Here is a 17,125-nt window from a genome sequence, read left to right as displayed (position 1 = left end):
CCAAATTGTCACTGGGTGGCTATCCTCTAGCTGAGTTGCAAGTAAAAACAACGCTATGAAAAGTTCAGAAGTATTACCCAGAAGTAAGCAGCCCCACAAAAGGCTGCTGGGATGGAGGCCTGTAGTGTGAAGGACTGGTGAAAGTAGACATGAGACACCAGGAGTATTGTACAAGGAAGATGTGCAGAACAAGCTATGTCAAAATAGAGCATTTAAAGATTACATAGCAGGAATTTAATACATAGGAGGGTTATTGAGTGGAGCATGTGTTACCAGCATAAATAAAATTATTCACTTAAAAGTGACACACAAATGACAGCAAATAAGGAACAAAAGACAGACTATATACAGAACTCATTACATGCTTAATAAAGAGAGAAATAGCATGGATTCGAGATTCTGAACTTACTGGCTCTTCTGCATTGCCCTAGTAAAGGCATCTGAGGGTCAAACACAGTTTTGAGTCTTGCTCTGCATCTGGGTACTGCTGATTGGAATTTGGTCCCTGGAAGAAGTCAGACTCAGAACAGACTGAGCAGTCTCTTGTGGCCCATGGGTGAGCAGCAGCCGCAGCGGGCACGTAGAGTTAGTTGTCCCTGGGCAACTGTTTTCATTAATGAGACAAAAGCAGAATCTAGGACTAGCCAGTATAGGTAATCTGTACATCTGTATCAATATTGCATGTTACACATCGTAATACCTGAAGAAGCTGTGATTTACAAGATCCTATGCCAGGCTGCAGAACCAACTGAACACTTGAGTGTTTCCACAGAAGCCAAACAATGTCTCTGACTAAAGACAGAGGACACACCTAAATCCAACTGCACTGTAAGAAGCTTAAGAATTCAGACAGTAAAACACTGGTAAATCCAAGGATACATGTTATGCCTCACACAAGACAGCATACATCTAGCATTAATACTATTGAAAATAAATACCCTCTATAGGTAAATGCTTTTATTTAATTATAAAAGATGCCCTGAGAATTTTTTTCAAGATGCATGTACAGCATTTTCCTAGGTTTTATTTTGAGTAAATCATCATTCCTAGTTTTACATTATAAAAAGTAACCACACACGCATATGCATTCACAAATCAGATCATCTTTATCATACACCAACAGATTTTAAAAAACACGTATTTCTGATATCAATATATTTATGCTGCTTCCATTTTGAAATAGAGAAGCTGACAATAGCTTCATAGGCTCTCTCTCAAGTATTGGCATAAATAAAACTTTTTAAAATTGAATTGCATGGTTTTCTACAGACAAATTTTGATAGAAACATTAGCATTAATACAAACAAATGCAGATGACACCACTGAAGCATAACAGCTTGAAATAGCAGCCAATTAAAAACTAGATTCATCATTATAAATTGTTCAAGTGAAAATACAATCTGAAATACTAAAAATTAAAACAAGTATTTATCCAACATAATTTATGAAATAAAACCTTTTTTGTATATATCATCTGGAGACATATGCTTTTAGCTTGCTTTGAAACTTCCAGAGGCTTTTTATGAACTTTACTTAGTACCTGTAAAAACATTACCTCCAAATTAACAGCACAATGACATCGAAGTTTATGTTTTTTTATAGACTGATCAATGGTTCTGGACTTTGGTCTTAAATTACATTAGAAGGTTCTTTAAAATGTGTGATTACCTTTGCATATTCATAACAACTCCTTCTATTTCTTACATAAAACATGGGTGCTAATAATTTTTACAATTGAAAACAAGCCAATTAAGTAATGGATATATGCATTTTAAACCCAATAGTTTGAACTACAAAGGCATAATTGAAAAAACCAAAAACCTCCCTCTAGCTGCAGCAGTTAAGAGTACGTAGCTGAAGTTCTATTTCATAACATTTCACTACAATGTTAGAATTTTGCAACCATTACATTACTTATCAGAACACATTTTACAGCTTGGGATTTTATTTAAAAGATAAAAGGCTTTAACATTGCAAGATGCATTTTATTCATTCCAGGCATTAGAGTCCCATCTTGCTGCTCCCATCTTATGGCAGCAGAAAGTTGCTTCCACCAGTCTCTGGTTCCCTTCTTTTTCTGTCAGAAGATCTAAGAATTGGATTTTCTGTTTTTTCTTCATACAAAAGAAGAGACACACATAATACAATGTTGCTATATTATTAAATAACAGAGCATAGTAAAATGCTATTGCATGCAACATTTTAATATAACACAGTTACTGTACTTCAAAAGATTACTACCTGCTCTACTGCACTCACTGTAAAAGCCAAATGGACACTTGCTGAGGGCATTCTTTACAAGATGGGTGTATTTCTCCATTAAGTTTCCTACAGGAGGTCACGTAGACTTCTGTCTTAGCGAGATACTTAAGGGAGACAAGCAGTCTACTCATGGCTATAAATAACACCATGGTAAAATCTGGGGCAAGTGGAGACGGGGAAGGGAGAAAAACTGAAAGACTCTTTACAGTATTATATAATCACAAAATGGTTTGGGTTGGAAGAGACCTTAAAGATCATTTAGTTCCAAGCCCCCTGCATGGGCACAGACACCTATAAAATCATAGATTTACTGTAAGAGGCAGCACTACACCAGAAAGCTAGTCACTTTTTACTTCATTAATGGACTGCCCCATACTCATAAGTCACATGGAAACAGTGATGCTCAGAGGTACTGGAGCCTTCCCACATGATTAGAGCCCGTGTTTCTTTTCAAGCCTTGTCTTTTTCTTTTTTTCCTTTCCCCTAAGTTTTCCCAGCTTCTATGCTGACACAGACAGTGACCAGTCTTAGGGATCAGTTTATACAGGTAATTCACTTACTAACTGAAAGCACTGTTTCTGTCTCTGGGCATAACTGCATGACAACAAAAACCTTCTCTGCAGTAAATTGCACTAGTTAATATAATTTATTAACCATAATTTCAAAAGTGTACTTGGGAGTTTTCAAACATAAGAGATGCTGTTCTATTATGACCTTTCTCCTCTCGTTGAATGCTTGTAGAAACGTGTCTCTACCTTACGTGTGTTCCTTAACCCATCATATAATTATGCATATGCTATCAATAATCCTATCAAAAGCAGATGTTCAGTACTTTCATTCTGATCTACTCTTTGCATTACATAGGACCAGATTTTGATGAACCTGTGGGCAAGGTATCTTTTATAAAAGCAACAGTTATGACAAGTACTCCTTTTAAAATTTATTTACTACTATCTATGTCTTCTATTGATCATAATGTCATTTGGGCAATTTCTGAATTTTTCATAGCTTTAATTTTTGAATCTTTAACTATACTGCTTTCAACTTAACGGAACTGTAGCTATGTCAATTAACAACTGCCTGTAATGGTCTATTCTTGAAGTAAGTTTTAATTGAAAGTGAAATAAAATCAGATGCTATCTATATGTCTACAATCTATAAAGTTGAATATTTTCATTGATGAGTCTACAAAGTTCTGGAAAATAGTTTTAACCAATTGCATATTGAAATGAGGCATATCACAGTAATGCACATGCAAGCCAAACAGCCATTTATGTCCTAAAAGAAAATATCTTCATCTCATAAAAACGAAAACATTTAACAGAAGATAATAAAGCCACATAGCATAATAAAAGATTGGAATAGTTGATTGAACACAATGTTTATGAATTATGTCAATTTCTGCACTAGGATGATTCATTATCTAACTGGCAACCTTTCAGCAGAAAGTGAGAAAAGCACATTTGCTCTGCAAATTGACTTAACTAAGGTCTCTTGTGGGATGAAATACTCAACCAGTGCTCTTTGTGATTCTTTCCTTTTCCATAAGGTACTTAAAATGGTCATTCCACCATTAAGTTATACAGGTGCATGTCCAGCATAATTCTTGTATTTTCTACAGACTGTTACCTAAGATCTAGCAAATTACACCAAAGCTAATGGTCATTTTCCTGTCCCTCCCTTGTGAGCACTGGATCAGGATTTACTGAGATTTTTATTTGTTTATTTATTTTAAATCTACATTATTTTTTAAAAGAGGGAATATTTTAATTGGCACACACATGTGTCTGAAATGGGACAAAAATTTTTTTTTATCTCTGCAGTATGGTAAGTGAAGACTTCAGTTCTGCACCAAAGTAACTTCAGGTTTTAAAAAGTTTTTTAAAGTTCCTGGAACAACATGAATGTATGAAACCAGAAATTCTTCATCCCTACAAACTGCACTATATTGCCAAGAGTGAATATCTGCCAAAATTCAGTAGAGCAACTTTATGGAAAAGACTGCACTTAAGCAATTAAATAGTATTTTTCTCAAACATACATTCCATTCTAAGAATTATTAATTATATCTGTTGATATTTTACTTATTAAACAGCATATCTTTGATTCTTCACAAACACAGCTACTTAGAGAAAGAAACATATTAAAAGTTACCTTACTCATATTGCAGAGCCAATAAACTAAAAGCTGGGACTTGCCAGAATTAAGATGGTCAGTGCAGTGTTTAACCAGCGCATTTGTAAATTTACATGATGATTTACTCTAAATATATACTCTGTTACTATTTTTCCAGAAGTTTCCTGCCTTAGCAAGTACATAGATGGTGACACACTCCAGAGCATCTATTCAATTGCAACTCTCACTATACAATTTTCAAATTATTCTCTCAATAAGAGTACTTCTGTCAACTGCTTATATATTTGGATATTAATTTTTCCATAATTCTAGTAAGAAAATAACATTTCCTTGAAATTGACTTTTTAAAAATTTATTTTGGTATCTATTCAGTATGACTTTGTGAACAAAAGAAAGATGAGAGAGGTACACCTAAATATCTATTCAGTATGACTTTGTGAACAAAAGAAAGATGAGAGAGGTACACCTAAATATATCTGTGATCAACAAGGTTATGTGGGTGAACGCATTTACCACCAACCATTCCTGTATCTGCATCTCTTAATATCTCCTTATAGAGCTGCTCCATTTTTTAAATGAAAACAATTAAGTATTGGGCTAGATTTCAATAGAGAAATTGAATTTACAGTGCAGCAGATATTATACCAACTTGAGAGATGTGTTTTCCCATAAGAACACAGACTATTAAAACTCTTATTCAGAGCTAAATGTAGGTCATCCCAATCCTGCTCTTCTTTCTCCGAAAATGCTTTTCTTCTGTTACTATATCCTCTTGGCTTCTGACACTGTGCAGTTTAGGGACTTTCTGAACCTGAGAGAGTATCCAGATCATAGTGTTTGATCAGATACCTCCTTTCAAATCAGATACCTGCTCCAAATAGTCTGCTGTTAAGGTATCCACCTGGGAATGCTGAGACTTGAAGCTAAGTCTCTTACATTCCACATTCCTGCCTGAAGACATAGGTATGAACTGCTCTGTGTGAGTCTTTCTCTGTCCTCTTGCATTCAAACAAAAGACACCAGGTTTTATTTTAAGTGACATCAAAAAACTTTTGAAAATTGGAAGTTTTATGTGAAGTAGAACATATCTCTAACTAATCTTTACATCTAAGAGCTTTGTGAATACTAATCCATTTATTTTCCCCAAATCCCTGTGAGACAGATGAGTAACTGGCATTCCTAAAATAGTTGCTAAAAAAAAAATTACAACATTTGAAGTAATTTTCAAGAGAAGAAACAGAAGATATACAGTGATGTGGGTGAAAGCACATGGGGTTTTGAGAACACCTGATTTTTGAAAGTATGTAGCCCTGGATGGCATTTTACGTACTCAGGACACATGTCCCATTTACTGAATAGAGAGTTCAAAATGTCAGCATATCTACTAATCTAAGTGTTGAGGCTGAAACAATGCACTTTAAAATAAGTGACCACCTAGTGAACACTTATAAAAAGTCTGAAGGAAGTGTTATGGGTAATATATAAGAGAAGGCATTAGACTCTGGTAAAGACAAGAATAGAGTGCGATTTGAGTTGGCAATTTAAGGTACTTCTGTGAATGACTGACTCAACACAGACCACCTTAATTCACTAATTATCTTCCAACCTCTTCTACAAAGAAAGTGCATTTTAAAACACAATAAATCACTATGCAAGCTTCATTTCTTTCCATAACAAGTTTATCTTGTACAGGGAAGGCTGTAAAATTCCAGTAGAAAAAATCCTGTGATCACACAGCAAGAGACTATACCATAATATAATGTACACAAGTAGCTGAATGCAGCCTGTTCAGATATATATTTTTTTTACATTAGTTAAACTTTTCAGTGTTTTATTTTACAATTTAGGAATTTTATTAGCTTACATCTGTGAGTAAAGTTGGAGGGGTTGTTTTGGTTTGTTTTTTAAAGGAATCTGAAAATACTGAAGCGGAAAAATATGAATTCATCCAGACACTTAATTCATCAGAAAGGCCCACTCAAGAGATATCAAATGCACTAATTCTCAGTTTGTCCCTTTCTGCCCTCCCCATAATGTACCAGCTGAATGTAAAGGAAAAAAAATGTGAAAGAGGAATTAAAAGGAAATGCAACCTTAAAAACACTTGTAATTGCACACATCACATTTCTAACATGCTATTTAGTATTTGAAACTCTGGGTGCAGAAGTATCACAAATATAGGCTTAATTTTAAAAGGCTCTTCAGACTCCCTTTGAAAATGAAAGCTTACCCATAAGCTCAATTTAAGCTCTTGGCAACCACTTACATGCTCATCTTCCGGGACTGGCTCTCCTTATTTCCATTGTTCTTTTGGTCAGCTGAGTTAAATAAGTTGCGAGAAGAAGAACTGGAAAGGAAGGCAGCATTCCCACTATTACCAGTGGAATGAGTCCGGAATGAATCATCTGAAATAAAGACTTGCAGTTTAGACAAATAATTTTGTCTGCAAAAAATACACAAAGAGTAAACAGAACGAGCCAGTTTTCCTGTGGCAATCGCAGCATATTTCCTATGGCAGGAATAGTTTCAACTTAACCTTGCTGCAAGTATTTATACAAAAAATGCTAACTAAAAATAATTAGAAGACACATTTTGAAAGAAATATTAATACATTTAATACATGAAAGTAGTGGGATTCAATTGGTCTGTCTTTAGCTGCTTAAAATTTAGGTGCCTAATGTCTATAGCTAGTGAATGGAAAGACAGGTTAAATGTTAAACTCATTTTATTTTTACCACTTCAAAATGTAGCTTTAAACAAACTTGCAACAAAAAACAAACAAAAAAAGAATCTGAAAAACAGACTAACTTGACTAATACTTGATTGCTCAAACAAATGGCTATCTATTATTCTATATACTTTAGGAGTATGGTATGTTACAGTATGCTTGTTTAATGGGGGCCACATATTCAGCACCCACATAAAAAAAGCTATGTAAAATATAATAACCTACTTACCACTATAGGATAACCTAGAACTTTTCCCAATTCCTGATACTGAAGATGTATAACCTGTAGCAGAGCTTTTACTTAAAAACAAACAAAACAAAACCAAATTGCTTGTTAGAGGAAGATACTGTTCTCAACTGTATCATCCTGCTGTTTAATAAGGTGATTTCGGAGTTTATATGAAAAATTAAATGAGAAACTTATGCTGAAAGTTCTTGAAGAAATGTATAAATTTAGATTTAGTAGTTCATATGGAAAAATAGTTTTAATACATGATAAAAGGTGACATATATTAACTTAAAAGGAATTCATAACCATTTTTAGGCCTTTGATGCCTTAAAATGGTACTTTTACCTCAGTTCAAAACCGAATACCATAATCAATTAAACAAAAACCTGAAAATTTAGGTCACAATTCAGAGAGCACACCACTATTTTCATAGATTCATGCACATATGATTCCATAATAGTTGTCTATTAAGGAAACAGTTGCCTATCAGGTAAACAATTAAGATAATAAAGATACTTAGGGCACTTGTCTATGTTGCTGTATTTTGGATGTAGTGCTTGAGTACTGAAAGACTGGCTTCGAACCAACTTGGATTTCTTGTCTTCTTTGCCTGAAATTATAAGTAGCAACTGTTTTAACATGGATATCACTGCATTTCCTCAGTATTTAAGAACACTTTTTAATATAATTTTCTTTCAACCTATGCTAGCTGAAAGAACTGACAAATATTTCAATAAAAATAATTATATCATGTATTTGTATACTAAAGAATAAAACTAAAAACCATAGAAATCACATTCAGTTCTAGGACTGGAATGTTCTCCTATGTGCAGCAGGAGAACCTCTGGCCCACAATGGCCAAAAGCAGCTTTGCTTGGGTTTAACCTGCTGATGTGAGATCAAAGCATTCTAGAAGAGTTTTTACAGAGTTATTACCTGCTGATGTACCAGACAGGCTGCCAGGAACAGCCAAGGTGATACTTTTTGCCAACACTGATGATGTTTTACTGTCTCTACCTAAAAAGAAAAAAAAAGTCTAGTATAAATACTTCTCTCTTAAAGCTTAAATTTAAATAAAGAGTGTCCTGGTTTGAGTCAGGATGAAGACAATTTTCTTTTTACTGATTATTTTTTCTTCAGTGAACTCTCTTTTAAATAGCACAGCAAGTTTTCCAACTAGTAGACTGATAATGCTCAGTGTTTATAGATACTGCCGAGAGACGAAGGACATTTTGCTCTACTTGTCAGATTTTCTGCTTTGAACACTAAAGGTGAAGAATACTGGTATCTACAACCTTCCCATAGGGAGGAGTGGACTAGACAGATGGCAAAACTGACCAGCCGAATATACCAACCATTCCATATATCTACATAGGACTCAGTATACATTCAGGGATCACGGAAGTCAAGCCCCCTCTTCCTTTTTCTTCTTCCCTTTTCTTCTGTCCATGGCCAGCATCCAGGGAGGATTCCATCTATCCATCACCATTGATCTCTAGGCCCGTGCATTCCTGATCCTCGTAACTCTACCCTCAGCTCCTGTCTCCAGGGCTTTTCAGAACTGCTCACAGCTAAGGAGAGTGCTGGGGCAGTTGCTGAGGGTAGGGGGAGGCACTAAGGTTTTGTACATTCCTGTATGTACTTGTATATTTTTGTACATATTTCTTTTATCATTAGTATTTCATTAAAGCTGTCTAGTTTCGTTTTTAATCTGGAAAGCCTCTCTCCTTATTCTCTCTCCTTTCCCTACCTGGGTATGAAGGGAAGGGTATTGAGAGCATTATTGTCACAGGTTTAATTGCCAATCCTCAGTCAAACCATGACAAAGAGGACATAGCACATCATAGTCCTAAACATAAACAGTAGTAATACCCAATCCAGTGCTACTAACGCTTCAGAAATACCGCAGACAAGTACTTACATTACATCCCAAAATGAGAAAGAACAGAGAAATAAAGCTGTCATGTTTTCTATACATAAATCCAAACATCTTTTTTCTAATATAATGAAGCAATTTTTTTATAAATATCTTTAGAAATATATAGAAAAAAAGATTTAAAGCTGGTTTCCAAACCTCTGCTATTTACTGTATGAAGTGCCTCTTTTCTCTTCCCTTCTATCTTTGTAGAAGAGTAATGCATGCACAAATAATATGTTCACAAATAAACTTACGCTTCTTTTCAAAAAATTTATCATTAATATTTGTAGATCTTCCTTCGTTTTGCTGCTTCTCTTTCTCCAATTGTTCCTAAAAAAAGGAATAATTCACTTAGGTATTACTCAGAAAAAAATAGACTGTGTTTCCACTAGGGATTGCTTCCAAATCACCAAGATAACAGTTAATTTCTACTCTCTCCTACTATTAGTACAAACTCAATGAATGAAATCAGGGTACATATCCAAATAAAAATCACACCACAAAATGTTGACTTTTTAATTACGAAGGAACTTCAGAGTTGAAGTTCACATTTATAACTTACTAGTAAAATTATGCCTTTTTTTATTAAAAAGACATAGAAATTGGCAGCTGAAGATGTTAAACTTTTCTGCTACACAGATACTCTTACAATATTATTTGGCAATATTTTTAATTCAAACATACAATTCAATGAAAATGTTCTTCTCCAATGGTAAGCTGTGTCACATATGCTCAGATTTTTAAAGGACTAAAATTAACTTCATTGATAAGCCTTTATGCAAAACAAGCCAAGTATTAAAATTCTTCAAGTTTAAGGAATCTATTTACTGTTCTGTAATATTAGATAGCCTTAGAACACCTCTTGAGAGCACATTCACAGACAGACAACAGTGCTAACACAGCTACATCAATAATTTCAAAAGCCATTATTTGCTTCAATATTCTTGGTGAACAGATATCACTTCAGCTTTGAAAAGCTAAATAATATTAGTAAAAAAAAAAAAAAAAGGGACAATTCATTCAGGTCAAGGTTTCTGGAATATAGTTTCTACTATGTCAATTACTAAAATTAAGGAAACTTATTAACATATTCAGTATTAAAATCCATAGTAGTCATATTTAACTGCATTCAATGGCTCCTCATCTATTTGGGACTGCAACATGTCAAAATTCATTATGTACACCTTCAGTTCCTCAACAGCATGCCTCTTATAGCTTATTGAGACCTTTGTGATACAGAATGTATGCCCATATCAATGGGGTCTATCATAAAAATACAGGTGCTTCTCTAAAATCTAGGTGTAGAAATGTTAAAAATTAATGTTATCAGGCAATAAATGATAACACAGCGCACAGCCCCAAATGCTTTCACTATAAAAAAATTAATTGTAACCTAAAAACTGATTAAGCTAAGTTCAAGTCTATTATCTGTAGGCAGGTCCTGAGAACGAAGGTTGAACCTTTGGGTCCAGGTAATAGGAGATGGCAGGAAGTATATAAGACAGGTATCATGACTTGAGAAAACCAGCTGCCCAAGAGAAGGCCTGCAGCACCTACTGACATGCAAGTGTGCCACAAATGTAGCCTCTGTAGCAATCACAAAGAGGAAAAACTGACATTTTTTGGACAGTCTTGAATCTGTTCTGATTCACTACAGAGGAGCTCAAGCCAAAAGAACCATGCTAATGAAATCTCACATCTTCTAAATCCTGCCAGGTTCTTAGCTTCTCCCACCTGACGCTGAAGATGAGGCAGCAGAATGGAGGACAGCAGTGATCTAATCTAAGCTTTGTGAAGATGCAGTACGCTTTGTGGTGAGGTGCCTCCTGCAGCGTTTGCTTACAGCCACTACTGAAGACAAATAATTTCCTAAATTGGAGAAGCATTCTGCAGACTTTCAGTCCAAATTCCAACTAACTTGTATTTCCTTTTGCTCTATACAATCTGCACTAAGTCTCCCTCCTGCCAGGCTGCAGATGTTAATGCTTTCCTTTCTTTTCTTCTGGCTAACAGGAAAGCTTTTAACACACAGAGCCTCCCCCGGCTTCCTAGGCACACCTGACAAGTTGCTAGCTGCCTCAAAAAGATTTTGTAAAGGTCTGCTGAAGGGCTTCAGATTTTGGAACCATAGAGGCATGAAGCATGAGCGTTTTTCAAGAAACTCCAGTTTGCCTTCCTAATTGATACAAGAAAACTTAAGGAATAAAGGAAGTCAAATGTTACCTTGAAGGAATTAACCCTATTGTAAAGTGTAAAATTAAAACCACACCCAGATTATGAACCTATCAGGTCTCTCCATATTATGCTCCTCTTACCTTAAAATTATTGCCTCATTAATGTTTAGTTACAAGCTATTAAAAAATGGACAGATTGTACTGATAAAATATACCATTTCCAAAAGGAGATGTTCTTGTCTTTGTTTTTCTTGATGCAATAAATCGTTTTTGTAAAATCTTTTCTGAAACTTCAGAATAAAATCAGTAAAAATAAAAAATCACTACATGAAAATGAGAATTAAAAGTACTTGGTAAGTATTGAAGTTAGTAAGTACTTACAGCATCTACAGAGATCTCCATTCTGTCCAGTTCTAATACTGTCTATAAAGAAAATAAAAACATTCATTATCTTTACTCAACAACATGCCACACTTTTAATTAAAAAACTCTCCAGATAAGAAGCTTAGCATGGTGCTATTCAGAATTAAATGTGCGTTTTCTTCCTTAACAATTGAAGCCTAAGCTTGTACTTTTGTGCTAAAAATGCAGTTAAAAACTGTCAGAGAGTATTCTCAGAGCCCTGCTGTGATTGACAATAGACTACCACTAACAGACTATGTCTACAGAACTCTAAATACAAGGAAAGCACAGAAGCCTGAATGGCTGGAGCACGGACCTAAGAACCAAGACTGAAAAAGTAACAGTGAATAAGCTATGATGCTCCAGACAGGTGTTCACCCTGTCTTTCCTGAAGACTGGCCCTATAAGGAAGCCACCTACTTTAGATACTTTACTTCATGGCTTCTTTGACATTAAGTACGAGCATCCCTTAACGACATTATTTTAAAAGAATATTCATATTACAAAGAAATTCACAACATTTCAAAATCCTGCAAATCCTTCATCTGTACATTGTAAAATAAACAGATGAACAAGATGTCTCTACCTCAAAGACTGATCATTTTTACTACGGTCAACCTTTAATTCTGTCTTTCATCACCTGCAGTGTTTTCACAGTCATTGAACTAAAATCCTGAATCTCAGTCACTAGAAAATAACTGTAATAGAAGTAACCAAGGAAACACCAACTCTTAAATCTGACAGAATGCACTATACTACATCTTCTCTTAATTGTTCAAAATTATATAATAGACAGTAGAATTATTCAGTCTCCTGTTCTACTTTAAGAGAATCAACAGAAAGCTCAATTTTAATAATATTAACTTTTAATGATAACCTCAAGACAAAATGCTGCTGGAAAAGAAAAATGCTTACCCTTTTAACAATAGTCAAGACATCCTTGTCTTTCTCTTGACACAAAAGTTTCCTTATACATAATTCCAACTGCTGAAGTAAATGTTTATCAGTGGGAATCTTCAGAGTAGATTTAACTTTTGGCAGCAAATAGCATAACTTCATTCTAAAAAAAAATATGTAAATATTCACTTTTTGGCACAGATGTTTAGTAAACATTAATTTTTTTTTTATTGTACATCAGCATTTGAGATAAAGTAATTTAATAGGTCTTATTTTACAGAAAAAGTGCTTGCTTTTTTGTTGTTTCCAGACATACTATAACATTTTAGAAAACTTCTCCATTGATTGAGAGTACAGTCCCAGTTGAGCAGAGATTGGCAAATGTGACCCCCATTTACAGGAAGGACCAGTAGGATGTTCCAGAAAACTACAGACCTGTGAGTCTGACCTCGATGCCAGGGAAGGTTATGGAGCAGATCACTGTGAGTGCCATCACACAGCATATACAGTACATCCAGGCAATCAGGCCCAGTCAGCATGGGTTTATGAAAGGCAGGTCCTGCTTAACTAACCTGATCTCCTCCTATGACAACATGACCCGTCTAGTGGAGGAGGGAAAGGCTGTGGATGTCTTTTACCTGGACTTCAGTAAAGCCTTCAGTACTGTTTCCCCCAGTGTTCTCCTGAAGACACTGGCCACACATGGCCTAGACTGGTGTACAGTTCACTGGTTAAAAAACTGGCTGGATGCCTAGGCGCAAAGAGTTGTGGTGAACGGAGTTAAATCCATTGGCCAAGAAGGCCAACAGCAGACTGGCTTTTATCAGAAATAGTGTGCCCAGCAGGAATGGGGAAGTGATCATCCTCCTGTACTCAGCACTGGTGAGACTGCACCTCAAACACTGTTCAGTTTTGGGCCCAGCTACGTTATAACTGCCTGGCCACTATCTGTTTAGAGTGAAAAAAAAAAACAAAAAAACTGACTACAAAAATAATGGAAAAAAAATACCAAATTCCCTTATATTATTCTTTTTTTTTCTTTTTAATTTATTCCAACAATTAAGAAGAAAACTTCCATATAAGGTAAAACCTATGCAAACTTGTTAAGCTCAGAGCACTAAAGAATTGATTGTGTGTTTTACTTTACATATACTGACATTGAAATGGATGGAAACCAATGGAGACTGTCAAGTCAACTTTCTCTACAACACTGAAATCCCACATTACTTTCTTCTCATCTCTTGCTGGCTCTGCCTCAGTATTCCCTTTACTCACAAAACCCAACACTTCCAATCAGTCTCCCAAACACTCAGACTGATCTGCTTCTGTAGTTTTCTAACATTATTCCTGTAGTCCCCTACACCTTTAATACTGGTCAGTCTGAAGGTTCTGCACCTTTTTACTCAAGTCTTATTATTTAAACAAGACATAAACAATAAACAATATTTCTTTATATATTATTTAAAACTTTGTCCCTGTACACTGCTACATACTCTTCATACAGTACCTCACATTTGCCACTGGATCATGTGTAAGTTCAAGCACAGGTAGAAAGAAGTATTTACAGAAGAATGATTTTGAAAACAGTTCCATAATGAATTCACAAGTATCTAAAAAACGAAGTCTGTTCCAATAACTTTTTCCTTGGCCCAGTTCTGAAAAATAGCAATCCACAGATGTTATCTAGTAAATTTTCAATGTCAGCTAGAACACATTTAAAAGATCAACCTTTGACTCAGAAGATTATAATGACACTCATCAGAAAGGCACACCTTCTCAGCCTTTCTCAATTTTTTCTTTCAGTGAAAACCTAACCTTCTGAATTCAATTAACATTCCTGTTAGCGAGATTTTTTTTTCAGAAATTTAACCTGTCTCTTTAACCATCTGAAAAAGCTAAAATAGCAAGCTATTGTGTTGAAGAAAGCCCTGAATACCTTTCAAACCATGTGACAGGTGTATCAAAATTACTATGTAAACATTAAGGAGTGCTAATGGAAACCACTGAACCTTCTAACCTATCTTTAAAAAAACATAGTATAGACCAGAATGACCACTTAGGTGACTAACTCATTCATAAATTACTTTCTAAGAAAATTTATTCAGCACTTCTCACGCTGAAGGCTCTATAGAATTTTACTTATATAGAGGAACTCTGTTTATTGCAGCTGAGCAATCCTGGACTCATGAAGTAGGGTTGGAGGGGTCTTGGCATATTACCAGTTTCCCACATTGCCTCTTTCCCAATTCCTTTGTGTAAGCTTCAGAGACAGTCCTTACATGATTTACTTGGTGATAATATGAAAAACAAAATGCCAAGTGTAATCACTCCGATGATGGCAGGAAGTTACACTGCATAAATACAACCATAAACAGACCTTCAGTCAAAACTACCTTGCATCTCTAAGTAATGAAAGAAAAACTATCTTACGTTCAATCAGTTTCTGAATAACCTCGTGTCTCTGTTCTTGTTTGCGATTGTAACGTAAATAAACACAGAGAGTTCGAGCTGCTGCTTTTTGGACTGGCAGGACATTCTTGAAAGAAATGAAGGAAACACAATTAGACATACCTGAAGGAATACAACTGAAAACATATCAAAGTGCCAAATATAGAAAAAATACAGGAAAATAAGCCTTACTTCATACATTCTGAAATAACTGGCATTTTATAAGGGAGAAAAAGGAAGTTTGGGCAGTTCATGAGACACCTGCCTCTTTATCCTTTCTGCTTAACTTGTTTATTCAGCTATTCCCTAAACACTGTACAGTATTCCATGTTGGGAAGGCACCTTCTATGTTGAACGTGTTAGAAAATAAAACAACATTTTCTTTTACAACAGTTTTACTCCTGAATTCTTCAGGAGTAAAAACTTCAATAAAATTTCAGACTCATAGCTCTAAATGATCATTCATTTTCAGAATGGAGTGTTCTTTCATAAAGAATGGAACACAATGCAAAGTAATGTATGGATTCAGCAAAAAGAAGGCAGATCTCAGAGGAAAAGGTTTCAGTTTACCTAGAAGCAAACTGCAATGAGCATAAGGGAAGTCTCCTGTGAGAGGAAAAATGTGATAACCTGTTTATCCAAATTCTGCTCCTCAAATGGGGGGACAAGTTCTCAAAGTAATTTCTCAGCTTCATATAAAAAAAAAAAAAAGCCTGATATACCATATGCAATGAGAAACAGTACTTTAATTTAAGATATTATGTACTACATATAGCAAATATCTAGTGATCATTGTTCTAAAGACTGTAAATAAATAAAAAACAATGAGAAGGAGACAGGTGGGCTCACATTTGTCAAAATGATTGTCAACATTCTGTGAAGAAAACGATAATAAATCTGATCACTTGATATGATATGAGGGAGACATGCATATTTTTGTAGTAACTTTTCATGAGTTCTCCATTTTAAAGAAGTTGCTGCTCTCTGTTCTGCTGTTGTTAATGCAGGAATCAAGTCAGGAATAGACAATAACTAGAAATAAAAATAAAAAAATAAAAAAAGTTACATCTCCTAGCTGTTGTCATGTTACTATGCTTGAAAAGCACATCACAACAATATAAGAAGGTAAGAGATTTTAAGGGGTCAATTAATTTCTCTCCTCAGACAGGATCAACTACACTGCGACCATTTCCAGCAGGTACTAGTCTAACTTTTCTTTAAAAAAAAGAAAAATAAAACCAGAATTATTACACCTTCATTTCCAACCCCTCTTCCAGAGAAAGAAAAATTAATCACTGTTCTCTTTTTAATACCCTTTTACAGATATAAATACCATTACAACAACCCTCCTCAGTCTTCTCTTTCTGAAACCAAATAAATCCCATTTTCCCTCTAGCTTCTTAATCTTCGCAGTTATTCTTCTCAGGTCTCCAATTCATTTTAGTAGGAATTATACCCCTTTTCTCAGGAGCAGCAAAGGCCTTAAAGTAGCCAAGCTAAATTCTCTTCAGCACTAAGCAAAATGAAACAAACTGCCACAGCTGACATTGCACTTGTATACCAACCATGGGCAGCTGCCATCGCAGTATTAAAAAACCAACCAAACAAAAAAAGTTATTAGCTCTCACTCCTTTAGTAAGAATCCAACTCTTACTGTAACTTAATTATTATATTTCAGAATTTTATCTACTTCAGCAAATCTTTCGTAAATTACAAAAAGAAAATGGATAGACCGTTCATTTCATATTAAGTCTAACCCTCAAAAACATTTTCGTTAATTTTCAAGTTTTTAAAATCAGCAAACAATGAAAAAAAAACAAGGAAACTTTGTCTCCAAAGCAGAAACTCATCATGAAAGCCTTTTCTGATAGTATGTCTGGACTTTTTGCTACTGCCTTCATTTAGAAAACAAATTTTAAAACTTTAAGAAT

The 17,125-nt window shown here is 35.0% G+C and overlaps 1 protein-coding gene across 2 annotated transcripts in view; it reads right to left on the bottom strand.

Annotated features, from left to right (window-relative positions):
• Positions 1-1,083: 1,083 nt before the first annotated feature.
• PPP4R4 (protein phosphatase 4 regulatory subunit 4) overlaps positions 1,084-17,125 on the bottom strand; it is a 64,504-nt gene continuing 48,462 nt past the window's right edge. For both annotated transcript variants that reach the window (XM_051621950.1, XM_051621951.1), the window contains 11 exons: positions 16,044-16,226; positions 15,177-15,282; positions 14,254-14,401; positions 12,765-12,909; positions 11,829-11,870; positions 9,528-9,603; positions 8,292-8,372; positions 7,872-7,965; positions 7,356-7,426; positions 6,665-6,803; positions 1,084-2,114 (listed from right to left, as the gene is read on the bottom strand). In XM_051621950.1, the coding sequence (XP_051477910.1) occupies positions 2,090-2,114; positions 6,665-6,803; positions 7,356-7,426; positions 7,872-7,965; positions 8,292-8,372; positions 9,528-9,603; positions 11,829-11,870; positions 12,765-12,909; positions 14,254-14,401; positions 15,177-15,282; positions 16,044-16,226 (1,110 nt within the window). In that variant the 3' untranslated portion in view covers positions 1,084-2,089. The remainder of the gene's footprint in view (positions 2,115-6,664; positions 6,804-7,355; positions 7,427-7,871; positions 7,966-8,291; positions 8,373-9,527; positions 9,604-11,828; positions 11,871-12,764; positions 12,910-14,253; positions 14,402-15,176; positions 15,283-16,043; positions 16,227-17,125) is intronic.

Source organism: Apus apus, chromosome 5, assembly GCF_020740795.1.
Source record: "Apus apus isolate bApuApu2 chromosome 5, bApuApu2.pri.cur, whole genome shotgun sequence".
NCBI classification, from domain to species: domain Eukaryota; kingdom Metazoa; phylum Chordata; class Aves; order Apodiformes; family Apodidae; genus Apus; species Apus apus.
The sequence above is the reverse complement of the archived record's forward strand: the minus strand, read 5'-3'. Positions and strand labels throughout refer to the sequence as shown.